This window comes from Dinoponera quadriceps, unplaced genomic scaffold, assembly GCF_001313825.1.
Source record: "Dinoponera quadriceps isolate SergipeBrazil2010 unplaced genomic scaffold, ASM131382v1 scaffold278, whole genome shotgun sequence".
Taxonomy (NCBI): Eukaryota; Metazoa; Arthropoda; class Insecta; order Hymenoptera; family Formicidae; genus Dinoponera; species Dinoponera quadriceps.
The window spans coordinates 549,179-575,531 of NW_014554664.1; the positions used below are offsets into that span (position 1 = coordinate 549,179).

At 39.1% G+C, this 26,353-nt stretch overlaps 1 protein-coding gene across 5 annotated transcripts in view; it reads right to left on the reverse strand.

The window, feature by feature from the left end:
- Positions 1-26,353, reverse strand: part of LOC106740603 (four and a half LIM domains protein 2) — a 214,291-nt gene that overhangs the window by 121,972 nt on the left and 65,966 nt on the right. Inside the window, exon 1 of one of the 5 annotated variants that reach the window (XM_014611800.1) lies at positions 12,239-12,372. The exons of 3 other annotated variants lie outside the window; for them this stretch is intronic. In XM_014611800.1, coding sequence (XP_014467286.1) covers positions 12,239-12,357 — 119 coding nt within the window. In that variant the 5' untranslated portion in view covers positions 12,358-12,372. Of the gene's footprint in view, positions 1-9,710; positions 9,761-12,238; positions 12,373-26,353 lie in introns of those variants that run through there. One more of the 5 variants, XM_014611802.1, reaches the window with a different exon arrangement.

Here is a 26,353-nt window from a genome sequence, read left to right on the forward strand (position 1 = left end):
TATATATATATATATATATATATATAAATATATATATAATATATATTTATATATATATATATATAATTATAGTGTGTATATAATTAATATATAATATACTAGTATATATATATAATATATATAAATACTAGTATATATATAATATATCCTGTATATATTACTGACATAGAATTCTCATAATATATATATTAACTAGTATATGTATAATATACGAGTATATTACAGAACACTAATGACCTAATTACATTGCGGGTTAAGGCTATTCCACCGGTCACACACATACACACGTACATAGTTAATGGAGGAAAGGTCGCAACACTTTTACCTCGAAGAGCTTCAGAACCGATGTTCTCAATAGGAAAATTTATGTTCCGAGAATTACTGAGGAAAGCGTCTCTCCACATTCATAAAAAAAATATACAGTCGTGGTAATTATAAAGGTGACGATTACACGAGTTTTGCATATAGAATTAATGTAATATAGTTTAATAAAATCTTTTACATTTATCGCAACTAAATCTGAGCTGGTATAGCGTAGCATAAACTATAGTTCTCGATAATTACAGTTATAACAACTACATTCAAATCTATTTGCAATTATTATAAGATAATTTATTCTAATATCAAAATACACGCATTAATTCTATATACAAAACTCGTGTAATTATCATGTTACTATATTTTTCGGCGGAAACGTTGCGAAACTTATTGAAAAAAAAAAGCAATCTCCGCCGAGACCTTTCCTCCGCTGACTGTGTACGCGCGGAGAAGTCGGGCGCCGTTACAGCGATCTCACATTTCGCATTCGATTTCACAAGTTGAAGAGGAACGTGAGAGGTTCAATCCGTCGAGATGCTTTCCCGCGTTTCACCGTGACAACCGGCCGGATTCCTATCGGCGGCACTACCGTTAAGCGAGTCGCATGGTGACGCACATGCCGAGAAAATGGTGAGCCGGGGATTTTTATCGTTCCCTCGGCGAGGTTCCGAGGATGCGCGGCGTTCACACGGCGGACAAACCCGGCGTTTGCATATTCAATCACTCGGCGTGTCATCACCGGCTGCGATTAATCGAGGAGAGGAACCGAAGATAACGCGAACGGAGATTCTCCGTCACGGTTCTCACCGCGTTCGGATTTTTACCGGCCACCCCCTCCCCCCCCCGCAGTTTCGTGCGCGTGCGCGTCGAGTCGACCTCGAACTTCGTTTCCGACCTTTCGTATCGTGACGGTTGACCGTGTCAGCCGTTGAAACCGCCTTCCGCGACGATCCGCGCGCGAGTTCCGACTGACTCATAGTCCGCCTTCCGTGAAAGACGAGGCGACGCGTTCTGACCGGGGAGTTGAAGGCACGACGACCTTCGGACGTTGGTTTGCATTACGAAGCATTGTCCTGGTCTCACTTTATGTCACCGTCTTCCGCGCTTGGCGCGACGTTCGCCGACTGCTCCTCAGAGAGCGCCGGCGACGTTCCGCTCGATGTCGACGCGAACGCGTAAACGAGTTACATGCTGCCTCACGAATTTTTTATCTCTACGATTTTTGAATTTACAAAATGAGAAATGGCGAGTGTATTATAAAATATTCCTATGAAAATTATTATTATTATTATAAAAGATTTTAAAAATTTTGGAAAAATATAATATTTTTTACGTGAATATATATGATGTGAAAATGTGTCAACAAGAAAGGTCCACTCTAAATTTTGTGTTAAAATAACATATTCGTCGTGTGTTACTTCTTAACGCATTGAAAATATCAATTATTCGACGCAAACATGTTTTATTTTGCATCTATATATATATTGTTTCAACTTAAAGCACGACGTTGGAAGAAAATTATATTATTCCATTAAAAAAAAACCGTTGACTTTCATTTGACTTCGACGCCTCCACCCGAGGTCAAACTGATAAAATCAATAAATAGATCTTTTGAAACCTTATAACTTTTATTTAAAACATTTCTTCTTCAAAGTTGCTTTGTTCACGAGATATTCGACTGTGTCTAGACTTTTGGCCCACTCTGCACATCTATATGTAAATATGACACGTAAAGACGAATATTTTACTGCGTAAGTATAAAAATCGGCATGAAAATCGAGACGGCAATCGCTTTTCTCGGTGAACGCGTGCGCGATCTGGAAACCGTATTTTCTCACGATAAGATAAATAACTTCGATCTCGAAATGAGTAAAGAATCCGCGAGTAATGATAGTTCTCGATTTAGAAGTTTACGTTCAATAAAGAGAAGAGATATATACAGAAAGAAAAAGAGGAAGAAGAAGAAAGAACAAAAAAGTACGAACAGACTCACCAAACACAGTTCGCGCGTTTGTTACATCAGTCGTAAGTAATCCCGAGGATTGTTCCGAGTTCCCTCTTTTTGTTCGCGACTGTTTCGCATTCTGCGGTCCGCGTCTCAGTCTCGTCTGCGTTTATCTTTACTTGCTCCCGCGCGCGTACGAACGACCTTCCGCGAAACGCGGTTGAAACGAACCCACTCGTACCGCCGCATCGCGCCGATTATAGCATTCCGGTAAGCCGACCGAGCGCTTTCCATTAGGCAACCGAAGGGAAAACCTTGTTTACCCGGCATTGAGTTCAGGTTTTAACTCCGAAGCGTGACCAATAGCAGCCGGAGATGCCAGATATCGATACATTTACGGAGACTGAATCGAGTCGTGGAACTTCTATCTCTTTTTTTCCTTTCTCCTCAATAAACTTGCCTTTGCATGCGAAAACTTTGTCTTTTTTAACGAAAAGATATAGCGACGATTCTTTATTATTAATTACTAAATCAGAGATTTCAACATGTAATCTAAGTTCTTTATGTTTGTCAATGGAATTGGATGAAAAAGTAGCTAGTCGTTTAACTTATAGCTTCCACCAATAAGAAATTGATGGACTCTGAAAATAAAGGTATGAAATTCTTGTTATAATTATCGTTAATATATAAAAATTCTGAATAGACGTTTCGGTATTGAGCTGCGTAAAATCACGGATTAAGCCGCTTGTTATGAATAGCCTTTGCCAGCGACGTCGATATTAGCGAAAAACTATTCTCGAAAGGTCAGAGTAACATTTAGCAAAAGAAAAACAACGTACAAATAATAAAAAACTTCTGAATAGAAAAACAAGTCGATGCGCTAGTTCTCTACGAATGTGCAGGCGTGAATCTACAGGTTGTTTTAAGTTTACCAGGCCATCTTTAACATAGAGTTTGCAATTAATTTGAAATTAATGCTTTTTTTAATGAAGCTTCTGAGGACCAAACACTTTTTGGCTTTTATTATTCAAGAAATTTTTAACGTTTGTTAAGTCAAGAAAAAAGATAAATTTTAGAAAAATAAATATAATCCTAAAAACACATTTTTGTAATATGCCATACGTATATATATATATATATATATATATATACACATATATATATATATGTGTTAGCCCACTACATTATTGATTGTATTTGTCGCCTGATTTATTTAAGCTTCCAACCAAAAGTAAAGTTACACGTATTATACAGATAGACCAATCTTTTGATGATTGTAAGAACATCAATATTTATATACAATTATGTTTCTGTTTGGTGAATCTTTCGTCGTTAACCAAATTATCAAATCATCAACCCGACTCGATTTTTTTTTTCAATTTAACTCAATCACAGTTTATGCAACAAATTTGCACAGTTCTGAGATTTAATTCTTCTTAACCGATTTTTTTCTTGCCAACGTAGTATTTATAGCAATAATTCCGTCAAACTTGTTATAAGAATATCCCACTTCGACAATATAAAATACTAATTTTCCACGATACCCCAACTTTCAAAAATAATCATTTCGACATGGAATTTTCCAATTCTAGAAGAATTCTATAGTTCCCGATAAATTTGTTGAATGAATAATACCTCGTATTACCGCAAAATATCGTTCGCTTAGAAAATTCAACGAAATCACCGCAACTCATGGTAAACTCCAAAACCGTTGCAATTGCAAGTAAAGCATGCGTGAAATCTCGCAGTGCTGAAAAGTGGCTTGCCAACATCACACCGGTGGCCTTATTATTCCTTCTTTACATCCCCGGCGATCATATCATTGGCGTTGCCAGTATTTCAGTACGTGCGTTCAGGAAACATAACGATTGTACAACGTTGTTATAATTATTTCCGACCGTTCTATTCTCTTGGATCCACGGGGTGAATCTAAGGGAATATTCCAATGACGGTGAGCGCTCACTCAACCATTGTGTTTCCTGAGCGCAGCCGGTTTCAAATTCGCGAGTCAAGGGAGCGAGAGAAAAGCGTCGACGAAAGGGAGACCGCACCCGGAATCAATCGTACGATTTCCATCGTCGGGGTCGACGGGGTCGATGACAGGGTCAAACGGGGTTTCAGTACGCTTCGCGCGCAGTAACCCGTTCGAGATCGCGGCTCGGCCCGACGGACTCGGGAGCAATACGCGCTAACGGACAACACGTAACACTTGAAATATAAAGTATAACCTGTATATATATCTACATATATATATATATATATATATCTCCCAACCACGTGTGGTAACAACGCTCGGACGACGCGATCGCGTGGCGTTCGCCGCGGCACTGAACGCGACCGACTGCGCTCTCGAGCAGTCAGTCTCTCAGTCAGTGGCATCTCAGTCGATAAGGATTATCGCGTAGGAATAGAGCCTCGTTATCTCGCAGAGACCCTCGACAAGTGCCGGGTGCCCGACCGCGTTATTTGTAAAGCAAATGTCAGAAACAGTCGTCTGTATCTCTGTGTGGCCCCCTCTCTTTCTCTCTCTCTGCCCCGTTTCGCAGTTTCACGACGCTTTATCATCGCTTCCTGCCTCCCCGCGACGACCCGCTCGCTCGCGTTATTTAAATCACCGCCGGTGAATCGCCGCGAAATTGTGCGCGCGTATCTCAATGAGATGCGCCACGAAATACGCCCGTCACCCAGCCGGAAACCGACCCCGCCGAGGTTTCTCGGTCACCGTCGTATCAGGGTCGTTCACTTTAGAGTCCACTTTGAATATAGAGCCTGGACAATCTTTGGTTTTTAAGCTAAATGGAGAGTGGACGGATTTGATGTATTTTTGGGGATTCGAATTATTGTAAGGTAACTGCAATGTGTTGTAAGTGCAGAGTGTGCACAACGTATCAGTGCGCTCACAGATCTCATCGTCAGACATTTATTTCCTATAAATTTATTTATTATAAATTTGTTTTATTTTATTTATTATAAGTAGATAAAAATTTATTATATTAATTAATTTATTATATTCATTATTTATTATGTTCATTTATTTATTATAAATAGATAAAAATATATGTTATAATTTAAATTTGCCGAATTAAAGCTAAATAAGAAAGAGCAGATATATAAGCATTGGGAATTATAAAAACGACGGTGTTGACCTTCTTCATCAGTTCTTACATCTATTGATGTTTCTAATTTATCACTTCGTAGGAAAGATGAAGAGCTGGCTGGTTAATTGCTTCTTTCCGTGCATAGTTACACTTGAAGTAGGGGTATAATAACGTCGGTCGGTTCCGCAATTTTGCTTTAAAGTAGTCCGGAGTCGATGAAAAATCTGCCCACATTATCCAAACTCTATATTCCAGGGATTCTAATTCACTTCAGAGAAATAATTCATATCTCACATATGCGATGATATTTCTTAAGTTCGAAACTTGTTACAAATTAATAAGCGAAACCTACAATACTCGCTTTTCAGGATACGCCGGTAAAGCTGATATAAAATCCCTTAATATTTGCATTTTTGCAACTTGGTACACAACAGCCAGTCATTTTTCCTAATTTTAATGACGTCACACAATACATTAACGGAGTTTTCTTTTAGAAGTTAACTCTATATATTGAATAAATACGTAGAACTACCAGTGACGAATCGGACGCCATTTTTATCGAAAAATCAAACATGTCCAGACATTTGCTCGAGGGGCTCTGATTCATTTATCCGCACGTCCTCGAGTTATATTCCAGACGCTCCGAGATTTGTCTCGCGTGGTCGATCCGGTTTCTTTCGATCGACCGATCGATCGTATCGATCATATCGATCCGGATTCTCCGTCTCTTCGATCGTCCCGTCGTAACGGAGCTCTTATATTGTCGCAACTACTTTGCATCTCCGAGTACGAAATGTATTTCCAATTGCCGCATTCCGCGGCGACGAGCTGCGGCTGGCGGGCTTCCTAGACCGAGAATCCTTAGCAACGAGACTGCTAACTGACTTATCGTTTTACTACACGCAGAGAAGGGGATAGGGAGACGTTTAGTGCGGACGTCTCGGATAACTCAAGACGATTTGCGCGACGAGGCGGAAAGAACTCGCGGCGTTTCTTAACTCGCGCCCTACCGGGTGTTTCATTCGCTACACGCTCCAAACAAGGAAGATTTGGATTGATCGGGGTATCTGTTGAAGGTCGAATAGCTTGCCGATTGAAATTACTCTGTTTCTCGATTTTGTTATCGAGGAGATCGGAGAGGAAGGCTTCGGCAACTTGGCAACGCGAGCGATTGGAAAGATGGCATCGGAGTGCTATTATTTGCCAAAACTCGCTAAGAGACAAATATCTAAAAAAAAACACAGGATATTTATCCAACATATATGCAGCGATATATGTACATAAAGCAGCACTTTATGTAATTAATGTATTTATATAACTTTTCTGATTCATATAACTTACGTAATTAACGGCTATTGCTATTTCTTCATAATAATATATCTCTCAGAGGCGATCTCCGAAAAGACGCGCGGACTGCTTGTCATGTCTCGCTCGATTAACGCGCGATTGGCATAATTATATTTATACGCACAGCGTCAGCCCATCGTAGAACAAGATAAACACATTTGTCACGTCGGACGTCTTTACGCGCGCGAGCTCGCTCCCGCGGTTGGAACCGGGAATATTATCCGCGCCATCGGCGAAGAGAGTCGCCGCGCGAAGTGCAGTTTCGGACAATGACGCGCGCTTGTCACAACAAGCACGATGCATTTATTTATCCTGACTATAAAGACGCGCGCGCTCTCGTTCGATCACGAGTGTAGGCGGCGCGCCAGCAGCCGCGCGCGCGTTTCAACGTGATGCACGATGTATGCGCGATCGTCACCGGGAAACTAATCGCCCTTCGGGCGTATTTTCCGCAAACCGGAGGCTCGTGTGCACTCATACGAGAAAGAGACACAGGGGTGACCTTACGGAGGAACAGCGCAAAAGCGCCGAAAATATCCGTTGTTGTAGCGCTTAATAATTAATAATCGCCTTTGCGCACGGAGAATTTGGCAGAGGCGACGCCCCTGCCGCGAGGGATTCTCCGAAAACGATGACGGCGAGGGATGACGAAAGATTCTCGAATGATCGATTAAACGAAACAATCAAACCAACAGAGAACATGAGAGAATCTCAATCTCTCGGAATAAGGATGAAATCCCAGTGGCAAGTAATAATATCTCTGTTATCGCGGCTGAGCGCATTCGTGTGAACATTTAGCCGCATGAAAATTCGGTCGAGATAACCGAGATTGGCTGTTCTTCTTGTTTCTACAAGCGAGTTTTCATCCGGTCCCCGTGTAGCGAAAAAATCAGTTATATTTGCGGAATTGTTTTTTCCGCGTGTCAGAATGAAAAACGCAACTCGCGACGCGCACGGTATTACAGATGAATCGTCCGAGGGAAAGTGATTTTTGTTCCGTTACATAAATTGTCGATCAATGTGATTCCTCTGTCAGAATCTTTGAAATCCAAGTACAGTGTTACAAATGCGATCGAATTCTCACTGTGTAACTTATAATCGCTGTTTGCCCGTATTTCAGAAACACGTATCCGGCTATTGATAATTCATGTTATTGCTTCTGAAAATATCAGCTAACTCTGATATCGGCAAATCGATGTAGCTGAAGTTGACAGAACGGATTTCACAAATTTACGGTTCGTAATTCGTGTATCGTAACAGCGTGTAATACATGTGGCGACCTTCTTGTAGCCTTAAAAGATGATAAATGATTATTTATAAGATGATAAATGATTACCTATAAGGTGATGAATGATTATCTATAAGATGATAAAAAGTCACCTGGACACATATTCATCGAATATAAAACAACACAAAAAGATCTCACAAACACACACACACACACACACGCACACACACACACTTAATAACAGTTATTATATATTTTAACTATACTTTTACTATCAGGATTCAACAGCACCTCTATAACTTATGTGACGTTTTGATGTAATCGTGCACGCCAATGTGAATGAGCTCTAACGTCGATCCACTGACGAAGGTTCGCATAAATCTTGCCGCATCCGAATGCGTCTATAATGACACGTGTTGCAATCGAGCGTCCGAGAATAACTGCTGTGAAAATGTTTCCCGAATTACCTCTGAGCAATATTCGTGAGATCTATTCCGACGAGAACGCGTACACGAAGACCTCCGAATGGATGCGCAGAAAACTAGATCTGGATCCAGGGTGTCCCAGATCCGGCAGATATATCTACTCGGCCATAAATTCACGCGAAATCGAGCACGAGAATTCGACGAAAGGCCATTACTTATTCTAACGTTTTATTTGTCAGTGTTGAGCGCTCCGGCAAGTAATATCACTTATCTACCCATATCTTTGAATTCTCCTCCCTCAAGAATACTTAATAATGAGTAGAAAATACGTTTAAAAATGACAAATATATAATATTACAAATATTATATATTTAACAATTTTATTTAAATGAAATTTTAAGAAAAATCAAATCTTTATTTGATATTATATTTAAATTCATAAACAACTCACATCATAATTAACCTATAAATTTTATTCGTTGCTTAGAAGATTAACCCTCCTCCTTCTTCAATTTCGTCAGGAAATTAATTTATTCTGTAGAAAAAAAAATTATTAATATTAAACAGTGTCCTGAGTATCTGCATTCCACGACATTTATGAGTCGTGATTTTTGTCATATTTTAAATTTAAATGTTCACTCTAAGAACCGCATGCTGTTGCTTCAAAAGATTTCGCGCATGTATCGCGCGTGTATTGCTTAACATAAATCGTGGGTTGACTTCATCGAGAGAAAGAAAACGAAAGTACTAAGATGAGAAAGAACTCTGAAGTAAAGAGAAAATCTTAATAAAATTCTAATAAAGGGGATATTCTGGTCACAATGGAGCAGAAAGAGACAGAGAGAGAGAGAGAGAGGGGAGGAGAGGTTGCAGACGTTTTCTCCTTCAATGAATTTCGCAATGTAATTTGTACCCAATGGAAGAATATATTTCTCTTATACACTCAAAGAAAAATATATAGTCGTAATAACTACAAAGCTGACTGCTATACGAGTTTTGTACGTAGAATTAATGAATATAATTCTATAATTATTACTAAACTATATTTTACAGTTACTACAACCAAATCTTAATGGTACGGCATAAACTATAATTCTCAATAACTGTAGTAATCGTATCCATTAATATTCAGTTGCATAACTATAAAATAATTTATTCAACTATATACGTTAATTCTACACACAAACCTCGCATAGTTGTTACCTACGTTACTATAGTTTTCCCTGAATCGAATGATCACCAGAAGATGGATTTTAAATAAAACGCGCCACAATACCCCCACCGTCGGCCGTCATCTCCTCGCGCAGACTCCGGCGCCTCGATTATCATAATTACTTGCGAGCACTCACCATGTGTCGTGACAAATCTCCTCCTCCCGACGCATCTCGAGAACGTCGCTCGCGTGCCTCGAATTCTCTCGTTCGGTTGCCGTTTCGGGCGGTGCTGTGATCACGCGCGCGCGCGCGCGCGCTCCCGTTGCCCGCACGTGCCGACCACGTGGAGGAACGCGACGAGAAATCGCGAAGGGGTTCACCGACCACCGAGTCGCCTCTGACCAGCTGACCAGATCGATCGACCCGACACGACCGTAAACGACGACTTACAGCAACTGCCGAACCTTGATTGAAATGGAACACACGAAATATCTATCTGTCTCTACCGAAAGTGACGATAATCTCTAAACCGCCGAGGCGATCGAAAGACGCGGAAAGAATCAAATGGATTCTGACGATCACGAGAAGCTTTTTTTTCTCTCTCTCTCTCTCTCTCTCTTTCTCCCTCGCTCTTACTCTCCCGTCGACTTCCAATCTATCTTCTCTGTCTTTCTCGCGTGCTCGAATGATTTTATCGCCGGGCTATTTGTCCCGATAGCGCGGCCGATCGGCCGGTCATACTCTAAATTTAGCGGTTGCGCGCCAACAAGAGTGAGAGAGAGAGAGAGATAGAGAGAGGAACCGGCGGATGCAGGGGAAGAGAGAGAGAGAAAGTTATGCAGGCACGCAGGCACGCACGCACGTCACGCACGTCCGAGAGAGAAGGCACGATCGTACGCACTGACGAGGCTGGATACGCGACGGCCACCACTCGCCGGCAGTTCGCTGCCATACTCGTGCGCTGTCAATGTCAGCTGATCGGACCGACAAGCGACTTTCGCGCCGATGATTTATCGATTTGTTAGGTAATAACCTTGTTACCTCTCGACGCGTCATACGTGCTTCGTCCAGCCGGCCGATCGGATGCCGATCGGTCTTCCCGAAGCCGCTTCGCTAATTCTTCCGCGGTGATTTGACTCTTTTTTTCCAGCAAATAACGCGTCGTTAACGATAACGGGGAGGAGAGTGGCGGGAAATGACCGAAACGAACGGTGGAATGTCCGCCGTACCGTATCGCGTTTGAGGTTCTTGTTCGGTTGGTGCACAAGAAATCGACTCGTCTGCTTTATAGGAGGTTTCCGATAAGGTTGGGAAGTAACGTGTTACTCGTGATGTCGTTAGCGTTACAAATCGCTTCCCTCCAGTAACGATTTGGTAATTGTGTTGTATTTTTTCATCGGTGATGGTAACGGCTAACGCAATCAGATTTTTTTGGTGGAAGTGACGAATATAATCGTTACTTTTGTTGTTACTTGGCGTATTTATAGAGAGAAATTAACTCTAAATTCTGCAGGAAATCTCTCGGTAAACTTAAAAGTCGCGAGAACCGGGATATCCTGGGATATCGAACGGTTACAAATGAAAACAAAAAAAGGTTTTCAAAACTTTATGAAGAAGTAACGGAAATTGTAACGATTCGTTACACTTTCTGAATAACTATAATGCGGTAACGAGTTATTTTGCAAAAGTCTTTCAAAAAGTTTAGACCTTCCCGTCTTAGTCCTTGATTTCGATATTAACCCTTTTAGTGCCGGGAGCCGATATATCGGCTCCTGCTACACCGGCGAGAAGTGCCAGAGCCGATATATCGGCCCGCACCTTGTAGCGCTTTACTATTCGCATTGCGAGAGATCTCTATCAAAATAAATTTAAAATACGTTATAAATAGTCTAATTTCATTACGAGAGAATTAAAATAAATAATTTTTAAATATTGCTTTTCGTTTGGTTTTTATGAGCCTTTTACCAAATCCTAGTAAAATCGGCCGGTTATCTTCGCATAAGCACCTCTTTTTCGCCCGGCACTAAAAGGGTTAAGGTATTGCGAAAATATAGTCAAAAAATGTAATCACACGATAGGAAGGAAGTGTCGAATAATTTAAATGAAATATATAATAATGTGTATTTGAAAATGCATTATATACTAATATTTATATAAAATATATTAATACTTTATTAATTATTAATAGAAGTTAGGAGAAAAAAATCAATTATGCTTTAAAAGATCGTACCGAATTAATCTTTTTTTGTTTCTATATAAATAAAATAATTCTAATTGTTTTGCATAATGTCTGTATAATTGATTTTTAATATCATAACAGTTTTTCATAAAAATCCTAAACGTAGTTTATACGTTAAAGTTAAAAAAGAGAAATTAAAATCAGTGCGATATATGAAAACACCGATTAAAAAAGAACAAACTTTAATTACACATATCTTAATCTTTGAATCAATTTCTTCTTCTCTAATTTGTGCAATTAGTTAAACAATATTTCAAATAATATTCTAAGTTACAACGAATTCCTAAGAAATTTATTTCGCACAACGACTACCTTAAAAATGAAATAGAAAGAACTCTTCTAATAATTTCATATGTGTTCTCAAAGTATGATGGTTGATCAGATTTTAATATTAATTAATCGGATTTCTCGGAAATGTTTAATATTTTAATGAATCGACTCGAAGACTCTCGTTTAATGAAGATATACCATCTTACTAACCAACCTTTTTGCTAATTGGATGAAATTCTTTACGGATGATTGTATTCTGTTTCGTACTTTTTCCTCCTTCACACGCATCGATGACGACAGTATGGCACTCGAAGAAGCATTCGCTGTGTTCATTAAAGTTTGCGAACAATAATTACGTGAATACTGTCCGGTTTTTCGCATGATCAAACCTGCAAAACTGCAAACAAATGAATAATATATCAAGTGTGTAAATTAACTCGGTGCTTTATCGACAAAATTTAAGACTCGCTCATAAGAAAAATGTTTTATTATCGATGATTCAATGACACTGCTAATGAATCCAGAAGATTTACTACAATTACGCTCGTTGTAGGGAATTTTATTAATGATTTTTTAACCATATTTTTTTACAATACTTTTTCTCTCGTATATTATTCAACCGAACAGCAACATTCAACAGCTTGCGCTATTCTTCATCTTTTTTTATTTCGTCTTAATCAACAACCCTTGAACTTTCCTCTATCGGAAATACGAAATTCTCGATTTTACTCGACAAGTGCAACGAACTTCGCGCGTCGACCAGATAAGAACGAGGCGCGTTGAAAAGCGCGCAACGTTTCCGAACATCAGCGAGCGCGGATCGCATCGGAATCCGCAGTTAAAGTGTGACGTCGATCGATCCGCCGCGAGATACGTCATTGTGAAGGAAAATATACTCGCGTTGAAATATAACTCAGACCAATCGAGTCACGGTATCCGCGTATTTCTCGCCGCGACTCCGCGCGTCGTTCGCGTATTACAAATCCCCGCGACGACGTGTACACTCGCCGACGTTGATCTTTTGACATTTATTGCATAGGATGTAGAATCACCAGGAATTTTCAGTCGCACGCATCATGTCCGAATATTCGCGCATCATGTTGTTCATTTAAAAGAACACCAAAAAGTGCATATCGAAGAAGATTATTTTTTAAAAGTAACTCACTATTATTACTCGACAAGTGTAACGTGTCGTTACAATTTCGGTCATTTTTTTTTCATCGAGCTTTGAAAATTCTTTTTTTCCCTTAGGACTCATTTATGATTGTTATGTAGATGTATATCAGACAGCTGTCAAAATTAGACATGCACGTGTCAAAATTGCATGTACATATATAATTTTGACAGCTGCTTGACTATCTACCGCGCGTGTTCGCGAATCACAGGTTCACTTCGTCGTATTTTTTGTACGTTACGAAATACGTAAAAAAAAAAAGAAAGAACTGTTGCAACCGTCCTGTGACCGCCTGTATTTACGCGCACGCTCGCCTCGCGTCTATCGCGAATGAATGGACGCCCACGTACGCGTCTCTATCCACCTTTCAATTTTATATAATAACAAGAGTCCGTCGACGTCTGACGTGGGTATTACTTAACATCGGTTACCCGATCATTTCATTTGTCGAACGCACGCGGCATCGATATTTGCGGCGACGTTAGTCCGCCCGTCAATGAATATTAACGTCAGTCGCAAAATCCCGATCGAATACGCGCGTCTCGTTCGTCGCGGTTTTTAAGACAGATGATGCAATTTATTTGGCAGTGGTGCGAGCGAACAGCGCGAACACGCGCGTTACGAGCGAGCGTGTATTTCTAACTGTCGATTTCTGATTCGGGGATCCTATTTATCGAGTCAGTGGGAAAGTTCGGTTCGATTTTGGAATTAAATTATTCGTCAACCATGTGATCGTTGTGAAGATTTCACTCTTATAATAGTATGAAATACACGGATGTTATCAGTATTGTTGCTTATATTGCGTGTGTATCGTCTATCTATGACATCATTTGTTGAAAATCAAACTGAATTTTTTTACTTATCCGATATAATCATCCATTTTGCATTCGCATTGTACCCGCATGCTATGGGGCTTATTAAAAAAATTCGTTTTTCAATGAAATTAAAATAACACAATTTTGTAAATTAAAATACATAACTTCGATAAAAAACGTCATTATCAGTTTTAAGAGACCTCCCGGATCTTGATGTGTTTTTCAAAGGGAAATCTCTGGAATAATATTTTGAAGATCACTTTTGAATTATCTGCAACAGCAGATCTCCATATAGACTACAAAGATTTTTTTGCATCATTATGGCACATTTTCGTTTTCTCGAAAATACAACAAAATAATGCGTCGAAGATATAATGTGTTGTGTTATCCATTATAAAAACTTAATTGTTTAAATATAAACTCCAAAGTAATTATAAATGTACTCAGTTAAATGACACTTTCATTCGGGGCGTCAAAATTAAACGAACTCTGTCGATTTAGGATGAAATTAATATACTGCCGGATTAGTTTAAAATTTATTTATAAAAAAAGTAGATGGCCTTTTCGATTAACACATGCTAGATTATATTCTGCAATATTAAATGGAAATATATCTCCAGTTTTCCAGACTCGGATATCTCCGTTTGATTTTATGCAACGCACTTTAAGCTTCTATATGCGAATACGCGCGGCATGGAGATGATACGGATAAGTGTGAAAGGACCTTTGCTCGAATACACTCGGGTATACCAGGATGGCGGATCGCTACTTGAAATGCGTTCTAATGTTCACTTCGATGCCAATGTACAAGCCTTTTCAATCATGCCGCTTCACGGCCATCCTACTGAGCATCGCCAAGGTTGATTTAATCGTATTCCTCCGTCACTCTTAATTCCCGCTCGCACTCGTGACACCGTTGTGACATCCGTGAAATTTACGCGATGCATTCGTTTCAACGCTCTCCGTTTATCGAATAAATGCTGTATAAATCGAGCTCGATATAATCGAGCGAAACATGCTACAAATGTCAAAATTTTGTGCAAAGGCGGCCTCTTATTTTCAAAAACTGCGAGAAAAGAATACCGACCAACATAAAAATTGTATCCTTGATCTAAACCGTCAATTATAATTAATTTTATAGTGCTGACCACAAATAGAATATTTAAAATCAAAACTTAGCTCTAATTTTCAAAATATATTAAACAATTATAAAGAAAATTTCTTTACGATCATTTCTTCTCTAACCTTCAGTTAGAACAGTATTTATGTAGAGAAGCTAAAAGCTACATTTAATAACGTAATATTTAAAAGGAATTTTAATCAATGTGACGATATAAAATATGAACTAAATTATAGCAAAAATATGTTTTGTCATTTTATTTTCATACTTCAAATCATTAATTTACAAAAACTAACATATAGTCTATATTTCTTAAATTGGAGCTGAGTAATTTTTTTATTGTCATTTTCTCAACACACGAACATAAAAATATAAAAAAATATAAATTCTAAACTGATATAAATTATGATGTGAAATTTGTTGATCAGTGTAATTAGAATCTTGCTCGGCATCCGAAAATTTCTGCAGCTCTCAATAGAATCAATTTGGAAATAGTTCTAATGTTAAAAACAGTCAAAACGCTGTTTGAAGGAAGGGAAGCCAATTTTATGCCCCCTTCCCTCTCTCTCCATCCATTTGTCAAAAATCGTAAAATGGTCTCAAAATTTATTTACAACTTTAGGGTCGATATTCATAGATAGATTTTATATTTAAGACCGTTTCAAGATTGTCTTCACATATTTCGTAGGTAATGAAGTAAGCCGTACAGTACTTGAAGGTGAACTTGAAACGCTCTTAAAAATCCGATTATGAATACCGACTTTGAATTCTTTGGAGAGTCAAATAGAACTCTGATCAAATTTTTGCACTTGTTAAAAATTCTAAGCCAACTTCACACAAGTGATGTCAAATATAATTACGACCATCGATTGAAATATCATAAAGTGATCGCACTTGAAGTATCTAAGTCTTTTCCCTTTTTGCGATTATCATTCCGAATATCAAAGTGGCTGTAAACGTCTCGATAAATCATATTATCGGATCGGCGATAAATCACTCGATAAATCCGAATCTACCGAACTATTTGATCCGCCACGGAGGAAAAGTTTTCTGTCGGCGACTGCTCGTGATGAATATCTCTCTCTAAACGAAAAACATGTGGCGGACTCGTGTAAACTGAGGACGACACGCTTTTTGCCGGGAGAATTTCTAAACTCCTTCGCGCTTTATTCACCCACGCATCACATTCCCGGCGACGGAGCGATGGGCGACGACGACGTGATTATGCGTATGCACTTCGCCAGGCAACGCGCACGCACATACCGCGTGTCGCATGTCTACGCGCCGGATACCGACACGACGAAGTACATAGTGCACAGTACAGGGAAAATGTGTACTTTGTATCGAAAGAGGGAGTGGAGAGATTCCGAGAGAATCATGCGACCGGCGTTCAACTCACTTACCATTATGGAAAATATATAATCAATTAAGATATAATATATTACTATGAAACAAATTCGATATTTTATAATAAAGAGTTGAACAATACATATTGTATATAGTATATAATATAATACATTAATATAATAACATCAATATAATATAATATAATACATTATATATTGTTCAACTCTTTATTATAATATATCGAATTTGTTTTATAGTAATATATTATATTTTAATTGATTATGTATTTTCTGTTATATATATATATATAATATTTATTTATATAATTAATATTTATAATAATTATGTAAAAATATATATATTATATATATCATAAAATAATATAAAATATTTTAAGCTATATATAATATATACTAATATAATAGTATTATATATTATATTAATATATATAATATATATAATAATACTATTATACACTAATATAATAGTATTATATATTACATTTATTATACTACATATTTTTAATTACATAGTTTTATATATTATATATTTGTATATATTTTGTATATATATTGTATATATTTTATTCCTGCGTGTGTAAATTGTTTATTTATTATTATCGATATTTATTATTTTCACATTCATTATATAATTACATGTATAATTTATATAAATATATAATATACAGTTTTCGGTCCGATATAATTGTTCGGATTTGCGCGGGCCGTTGCCAAGTCGTCGTCGCCGTATCTGAAAGCGCGTCCGATATTCATCCATCTATCGGACATCGTTTGAAAGTTAAGAATTATCCTGTTTATTCCACATCTCAGTTACTATTCGGCGGACTATTTTGCGAACGAAGTCGCGCGTGTGCCGCGCGATCGAAATTCGATACGGTGCAGTTCCGCCGGCAGAAATGGTCGTGAGGGAAACCGTAAACGCGCTCGAACGCGAGCTCTCGGCCCGAGATCAAAGATCCCCAGCGATTATTTCGGATCGTGATATTAAAGAGAGGCGATCGGGCAAGCGAGTCGAGCGTAAAGTTAAGTCGATTATGTCTCTATTACACGACGCGGCACTCGGAATTCGTGACGGGGCTATTAACGCCGGGGCATTAGACGCGATAAACGGCCGTGGGGTATGATCGCGTCGTGCTGCGACCACCAGAAATAGTTTTCCCGCCAAGATCCGCCGATTATATCGTCGAACGGCTGATAAACCGTACAAGCGTCCCCCTCGTTCGTTCCCTTCGTGCGCCGCCGCTAACGGTATCGCACTGTTTTTCAAGAGAGGACGAGCGACTATATCTTCGATATGCATTACGTAGAAAATTTCATTCGATCTAATCGTGATCCACGCTAATTTTTCAGAAAAATTATAGATTCCGCTTCCAAATCGTAGATTCGAATTGGAAATGCGACACGTCAAATCATCGCGATTCTAAGCGAAAACCCAAAACCAGAACTCATTTTGATCTGTCCGACGTTCCTGCGAAGAACACTTTCCGATTTGATTTTCCGTCAGACATAAACAACACGCATGAAACACCGAATATATATAATCCGTGAATATAAATATTTCCGAAATATCAGATCGTTCGGGAAGTTGATTTCAAATTTCGCACGTTACTGTGGCAATCAGTGAAAGCGAAGGCGCTCCGGACGATATTGTCAACAAATCTTCCCTTTCCTTTCTCCTTTCCTTTCTCACGAGAGGCCGTGAAACGTTACACACCGAAACCAGCCCGGCACATCGCGCGGCGGTCGAAAAAACTTTGCTCAATCGCCAAGTCCTCGCGCTCATTCTTCACACTCGGAGATACTCCGTATTTATTTCGATAAACGCGAGCGAGTGAAGGGCGAGAGAGGCGCATCCTCCGAACACCCCCGAGCGCCAGCGGGAAAAAGGAGAAGATGAAAGAAAGTGTTTCTCGCGGCGCGAAAATACCGCAGGATCCTTGGAAAGGTCTCTCGGGTGTCGGTTTGTTTGGCGAATGCCTCGCGGCTTCGCGTTAAACGACTTAACCCCCTTTCGAACGGCGGCCGGGGCGAGCGCGATATTTACCAGAAATGTCGCTGCCTACCCTTTCGCCGAAAGCTCTCAAATTACACGGGCGAAGAAGCGGCCCGCGGGATTACCGACCAGCCGCGCCCAGATTGCCCGCAAATCCGATGGCGCTTTTAATCCCAGGTCCTACTTCATTATCGAACCGACGCGTACTCTCGAAATCGCGAATATTCCACTTTAGATGCCACGTTTAGAACGAATCCGGACTCTATACGAGTGAGAATGTTTCAATCGATTAGAGTGAATTTGTCCCCCCGTGACGATGGGACACGTTCGGCTCGCTCTTCATTTTCGAATGAAAATATTCACTCGACGATTCAGAGTGAAGAATTCAATTCTATATCTGAGAAATCACGCGAATTCAACGTAACTCCGGCTGTCGCTCCACATTTTGAGTAAAGTTTTTTACTTCGAGAAATTTAATGAGTACAAACCAACGATTTAGAGAGTTCAACTCCTCTTTCATCTGTCTCAACGTATTCCAGAAGAGAACTTAAGGGTGATATTAATTTGATGAAGTATGAGGTAACCGTAGGATTCAGCGTTGAAATTTTGCTCGTATTTTCGACCTTAACTCTCTATCATTTGGACGGAAACTAAAAAGATTCTATAAGTTTGCTGTACATTTGCATATTTCGCGCAATATGACGATATATATTCATAAATATTATCAACATAAGCGGAAAGAATCGATTTATCAACAATCAACGATGTACAGTTTATAATTTATCTGTATTTTAGGAGAATTTTGCTTTAATTACCGAAGCGAGTCGACACGTGTATAGCAAACTATTAAAACTCGCAAAACCAATCAAGTGAACACCTGGAGCGTGAAAGGTTAATTTATATGGAAATCGAACTGCTACTTAGCATCCCGAATAAATGTAAACGATCAATTTCTGGCTTGGAGAATCACAAGAGAGGCTTCAAAAAAAAAAAGGAAATGAAAATTCAGTCCCAAATGAAATTGAGTGTCTTTAAATAGAGGCTGTCGATTGACAAATCGACTCAACAAAATCGAAAGTGGTTGATCAAACTTCAAGTTTAATCAAAGATCCAAGCCTGTCTAGGATTATAAACACCAAATTCGATTTCATTAAATTTCAAAGAAAGAACCGAGGTTTATAGGAATCGGGATCGTCGATGTAATTCGTTACGATCGTCATAATTTCCTTTCAATTATATTCTCAGCTACTTTCAATAACTTCAAGCTGAAGATTAAAGTTCCATTAATAGTTTTCGCGGAAAGAAGCGCGCAAGGCGATACAAATTTTGCTAGGAGAGATGTTCGAACTACCGGAATTCCATTTACGGAGACTCGATTCAGCAACAGCTGCACTAATTGCACTTAATTGGTGCAGCTGTCGCGGAATCGAGTAAGCACTCTGTAATGAAATTATCTTCGAAGCTTTCATATTCGAAAGAAAAAATAATATATTATTTAAAGATACGAATTAACCTGACGTTTTGAAAGACTGCCTATTTGTGATTCATTAGATGACCCATCGAAACTGAGCTAAGAGTTTCGCATAGAAATTTCCCAAGGTTTTCAATACAATACAATACAACACAATGAAAACCAAACGAGATCTTTCGAAAAATGTTAGGGGGAGCAAATGAGGTCCGTTAAAGTTTTCCATCTGGAATCGCAATCGTGCGAAATATTACGCTGCTTCTCAGAATTTCTATAAATTTCCCAGCTAGAACCCGTAATTTTTCCCTTGGAAAATCGGACTGAATTAATTAATTAATGAATTAATATGAATTAAATCGCGAGAATTTTCCTACTTAGACTATAATTGCAAAACTATAACGACAAAATCACGAAAAATTCCATTCCTACAATTTCCCGAAGCGTCGAAGCAATTCTTACTCCTTCAGTTCGCGTATCATTTGTTTCAGGCATAAGGGAAGAAAAGTGTCTAAACAAGGGGTCGTAACCTTACACCTATGCTCTTCGGAGATCAGCCCGTTGTCGGGCACGTTCCACGGACCGATGTCCTCGCGTGTTCGCAAATTAAAACATCCCGTACGATGACGACGTGTGTGCGCGAATACAAATCTGAAGTGTCCGACGTCGGGCCGGGGTAATTTGTCAAGCTGGCACGTTCGCATGCAACAACGTCGTATTCGCTGTCGAGTTTGGATTCATCCCTTTCGAAACTCGCCCTCGGCGTTTCCAACGCGAGTCGCGTAAGAATAGAATCGCGAGCATTGATGACTATGATCGTCCTTGATAACTAAGATTTTCCTTCGAACGAAGAACATAAGAAAACATACAAAGTGTACCATCAGAATGCGAATACAGGGACATTTTTGTAGAAGAGTTCTACAGGTTCTTTCTGCTGGTTTGGATTAAACCCTTTCTTAAATTTATTCTCGGAGTTACTGACGCGCACCTATGGAGATGTGTAAGAAAATCGCGTACGTAAAACTGCGAAGATCGGAACTAATTATAAGATTTCCCAGGGTTAAATAATTACTAATCAATCAAAAAGTTGATAATAAAGTTAAAGAGTTAATAGGTCTTAACTTATAAAATTTTGTTAATTTTAAATGAGTTTATTTTTAACTTAAAACAATGGTTTAAAATGTATTGAATTTAATTTCATAACTTTCTCAGAAATAATTCAAGAAGATTCATCGAGATTTATTCCAATTACGTTACTGTTGGAAATTTTATTGATTCAACGGCATCTTTTCTTTCGTGTACACGCAGAGTTATTAACACATTGCATGCGGGAAACGTACCTTTTTCATTGTTTGCAGTCTGTCACTAGAGCGCGGATCACGTAAAAGTACGTATTTAGTAGATTTGAGCTGGAGAGCGGGTATCGTATAAATACGATGGGCATTGTAAGTGTGTCGGTGTTTATGTTTGTGTCGCTAGGCAACGATTTCCATTGTTTCCAATTGTTGGTGCCCGGGAAGAAAAAAAATCCACCGAGACAATGTCGTGTGTGCTCAGCCAAAAAAGTACGGAATGAAACGATGTTTCTTATGTAATTTCCGCTGTGTTCCGCTTCAGAGAGGAAAATGCTTTGAACGATACCATACTTTGAAGAAATATCAGTTTTATCATTGCTATTTTTACTTGTTGTTATGAAAGAATGTTTTTGAATAAATAGTAAAATTAAAAATTGTCTGTTTCCCTTTCATTTTTAGTTCACTACTCTATATTTACTTATTTAAAAAAAAAATGTTTTTTTTTTTAAATAATCGTTAAGCATATTGCGCATATTATGTGTGTATTACTATATTTTTATTAAAGCGACAGAAAAATACGAATCACGCGCAAAAATGGCCCCAATTTGTCGTGAAATCAACCGTTTTTCTCTCAATGCAGGTACGCCCTGCACCGACCCATTTACGCTATTTCGAATTCAACCCTATCAAAATTCATTCCCGATGCATCCGACGCGAGAAGCGAAGGATAAATCGGACACGATGACGAAGGAATCGCGAGTGATCCGGTCCGTATAATTAAATACCTCGCTCGAGTGAAACGCGTAAGAAAATATGCGGAGCGTGACGTCAGGGCGTGTGGGTACGGGAACGTTTTCGCAGGTGATTAACCATTCTTCTCCCCTCGGCTGTGGCGATTCTTACGGATCCTTACAGGGAGTTATGAATTCTACCTTTTCGAAATTCACCCACGATACAGCCAACGCCGATAAGCGAGGAGGGAATCGAATCGCGAAGAAATCGCGGAGTAATCCGGAGACCGTCGGGTAATTAAATTCCCTCCTCGAGCGAAGCGTGTCGGAAAATATACGGAGAGTGACGTCAGGACGTGTGGGATACGGGAACTTTTTCGTAGGTGAGTATCCCCGACGAACGCGTATATTGCAAAGCCATTATTTTTCGCTCGGCAACACGACAGAGGCCGGTGCGCGCGCGGCCGTGACTAAGGAGTTAAAGTATAAAGGTGATCTCACTACGCGTCGCGCGTGGGTGAACGAGACCCACACGCACCATAGCACACCTGCGTGCGACCGGCGCGTAATAATCCCAACCGTGCAATTATTAATCTCGCGCGCGCGAGCGTGCACCGTCGTCGAGAAAGGAAGGGAGATAGGGAGGAGGGAGGGAGGGGGGGNTCGCGAATGTCGTCGCATGCACGCGTGGCCGAAGTAGCCGGAAAATAACGAGCGTGATCGATGGGGGCAATTAGCACGCGTGGAAACGCAAATTCCTTTTTCAACTGAGAGTAATGGCCGGGACATTGTTAAGATTAATAGGCGCTCGTTTAGCGGACGTCGTGAAATCACTAAGAAACGCCGGCTATCAATTATAACGTCGGAAAACGTCACGAGATCGTGCTCGCATCGGTCTCGTGATCGTGTCTAAATCGCGCTGGAAAACAATGCGAATTTCGAAAGACAGGTATACCGAACGATTTGGCTTCACTTCGCGGATCCTCTCCGCGGTGACGCGGTATTTGCGCGCCGCTGAGGAGGATCTAAGCTTTTGTCCGATATATTTTTTCTACGATTAATCGGATCTTATCGCGAGATAAAAGCAACAGCCTGTCGCTTTCTTTCGAACTTTGCATCAAGTGCGGTAAATGATATGCGTTGCCCCTTCTAAAAAGAAAAGTCGTACCGAAATTCGAAAAACGGGATAATTTCCTGGAGGATTATAACTGAGAAATCCGAAAGACCGAAGGTAATCTTTCAACATACAGTTTTCTCAAAGTCCTGCAGAACATGCAATATTTTCTAGGCAAGTAGCGAAAAATATAATATCTTGAAAACGTTCTACATATGTCCCCAAAATATTTCACAATAAAATATACATGTTATAATAAATCACGATAATTTTAAATTATTTTAAAAAATTATAGAATTTTAAATGTGGAAAAATTTTACAATTTAAAATTTTTGTTTTTTCTGCCATATTGCCCCGTGACTGATCTCGATATCACAACTTTTTGGGACAATTGTATGCTTCTAATAATTTGGAAGATTTGATCTCGACGTTTGAATTTGAGGGTCGATTTTGCGAAAAATTACTCCATTCGTCAAATTGCAAGATTTATTTCTTCGAAATAAATGCATGTAAACATCTTGTCGCGTGAAACGTGCCAATTTCCTAAGAAGTTCCCGTAAAATGCTTCACGTTATAGTAGCGTTATACTAAGCGTGAATAATATACGGTTACTCACGAGATCTGGTCATTAAAAATCGTTAGTCCTACACATGCCTGGTTTAACGTTGCAAGTGTTTCGTTTTTCACGCACGGAATTTCGTCACGTCATTACGTAAGTTGAATGCTTCGGGACGGACCAATTACCTAACGAACCTCCGTGTTTACACGAGAAAAAGTCTCGATAACTGCAACTGAATAGGAAACCGGATGAAAACTCGATGATAAGAAATGATATATCTGTTACCGCGACTGAGAGAACATTTGTTTGAACGTTCAGCCGCATTAAAATCCCGATTGAGATAACTGAGAGCAATTGACTGAACGGAAACCTCTGAACTAAATAGAAACAGGCATTTCTTTGTTCCTACGATTGAATTTTCATCTGGTAGCCAGACAACGGAACATCCAGTTACGCTATAACGGAGTTGTTTTCTCTACGTGTAGCAAGTGATTAAGCATTATTGGCGGTAAGTGTACCGCGTTACGTGTTGTTGAACACGCGCAAGTCGCATCGACGGTAAGAACACAAGATCGGCCTTCGCGGCACTTAGCCGGACGCGACGAGGAGCGTTGCAGGGAGCGTCGTTATTGGTCGGGACCGAGAATAGTCTTTTATCGTGCCTTCGGAAGGAGGTGGGCTGTCGTAAATCAGCGTTTACTGCGTTTAAAAACGCGATAGGTGGCCGGATTTAAGAATAGCACGGCGGAGCGCGAGAGCAAGCACATGCGCTCGCCGCGTGAGGACGCTCCTCGCGTCGTCTTAAATCGCGCGGAACGCGAAGACACCCCGGCGGGCACGCTTCTGCACATCTCGCTATTTATTACGGAGATTCGCGACAACCGACAACCGAGATGTAACTCCAGGTTTAGGGAGGCAGAGAACGATGATCGATCGATGTTCGTCGAAGAGACATCGAGGAATATCGCCCAGGAGAAAAGTATTTAAATAGATTTTCGTGATTGTCACGAAGCGAGACAAATGAATGTTAGAAATTTGACAATTTTTCCAACTACACTCATGAGGGAAATATATTGTATTGAGTTGATCGGTTTGAATTTATATCGTACGATAATGCGATTATAATAATTATAATATATAAAGGCTCTTAAGATATACAATCAAATGGAAAATAAAAGTCAAATAAGAAGTGGATCGCCAGTGTCGGAGCGAAATAATATTTGATGAGAAAAATTGTTTACATTTAAACGAACGTTTCAGTTCTAATTGCTTGGACCCTCTTCAACGCTAAATGACAATTTTAAAATTCAAATTGTCACAACGCTAGTTAAAAAACGCAAGAACAAAAGAATATTCCAGATTCTCGTGCCGATGCTAAGTTTCGTAAGAATGTAATTATATTAATTTTACATTAATTATATTTTATATTACATTAATTACATTTTATATTTCCAAATTTCTAAAGGTTGTTCAGAATTTTTCATACTGCATTTTACACGATGTATTGTTTTCATTAAATTGTGATAATTTTTGATTATTTCTTTCGCATTTTTATTGCGTCATTCTTGTGTGATTAATACGGGTGCCATATAATCACTCATAAGCAATGTTTACACATTGACTGAGAATATTAGTGTCAAATTTATATATATCTGGGCTGTTAACTCCGAATCGATTAACCGTTTGCATGTCATTTCGCGTGTCATCGCGCTGCACACATACCGTTTCAAAAGTGCTTGCTTAAAAATGTGCAGCGTATTATCAGCGTTTTAACTTAAGGAAGTTTCATTAAAGCCAAACTTTACCATTCATAATCTTTATTATAATTCTTTCATGAAAAGTGAATAAAAAATCGGAACAGACATGACACAGCTGAAGCATGATTGTGCCGTTCGGTACTTCAACGGTTAATATTGTAGTGACGATCAACGGAATGACCGACATTACGGTATTACCGTATTTCATTGAGTTATGTGTAAAGTTTTATTAATCACGTTCGCGAACGTCTTGCGTGTTTGATTATACTAAGAGAAAAAAGTAATAGAAAAAGTAGTAGAATCAATGAAACTTTGCTTAAACGAACAAAAGTTTTCAAGCACAATGTTCAGTCCATTGAATAAATTATACAGTGGCTGTAATGAGCTATTAATTGATTCAATGATTGCGATTTAGTCAGTAACTATATCAACGCAACATATTATTGCGCCAATACTTGTTCATCGGAAACAATAATTTTTTTAAATGAGGGTGATCATCGATTTTGTCGATTTAACCGCTTTTTGTTCTTAGTGTATGAAGATATTTATAAATGGAAATTTAACTATCGATTTGCATCCCACGATTAATATGTTGCTACTTCCCTGTTATGTGATTTTTCTCCGAGACAAGAAAGGTTGGGTTGCAGAAGGTTAGAAACGCCCCGATGTATATTATTTTGCCTTGTAAGTAACATTCTTACGTAACAGAGAATAAATAAAAATTATATATGCAGTATATCTTTACTTAAATTTTCAAGTATCGTCTAACGAGGCGCATCTTTAGCGTACGAGGTCATCTATTTCTTCTTTTTTATCAAAATTCCTATTGGATCTTCTCTTGAAGTTTCACATACACTCACAAGGCGAACTAATCTTGAAAACCTATTTTTTCCAATTATATATATATATATATATATATATTTCCAATTATATATATAT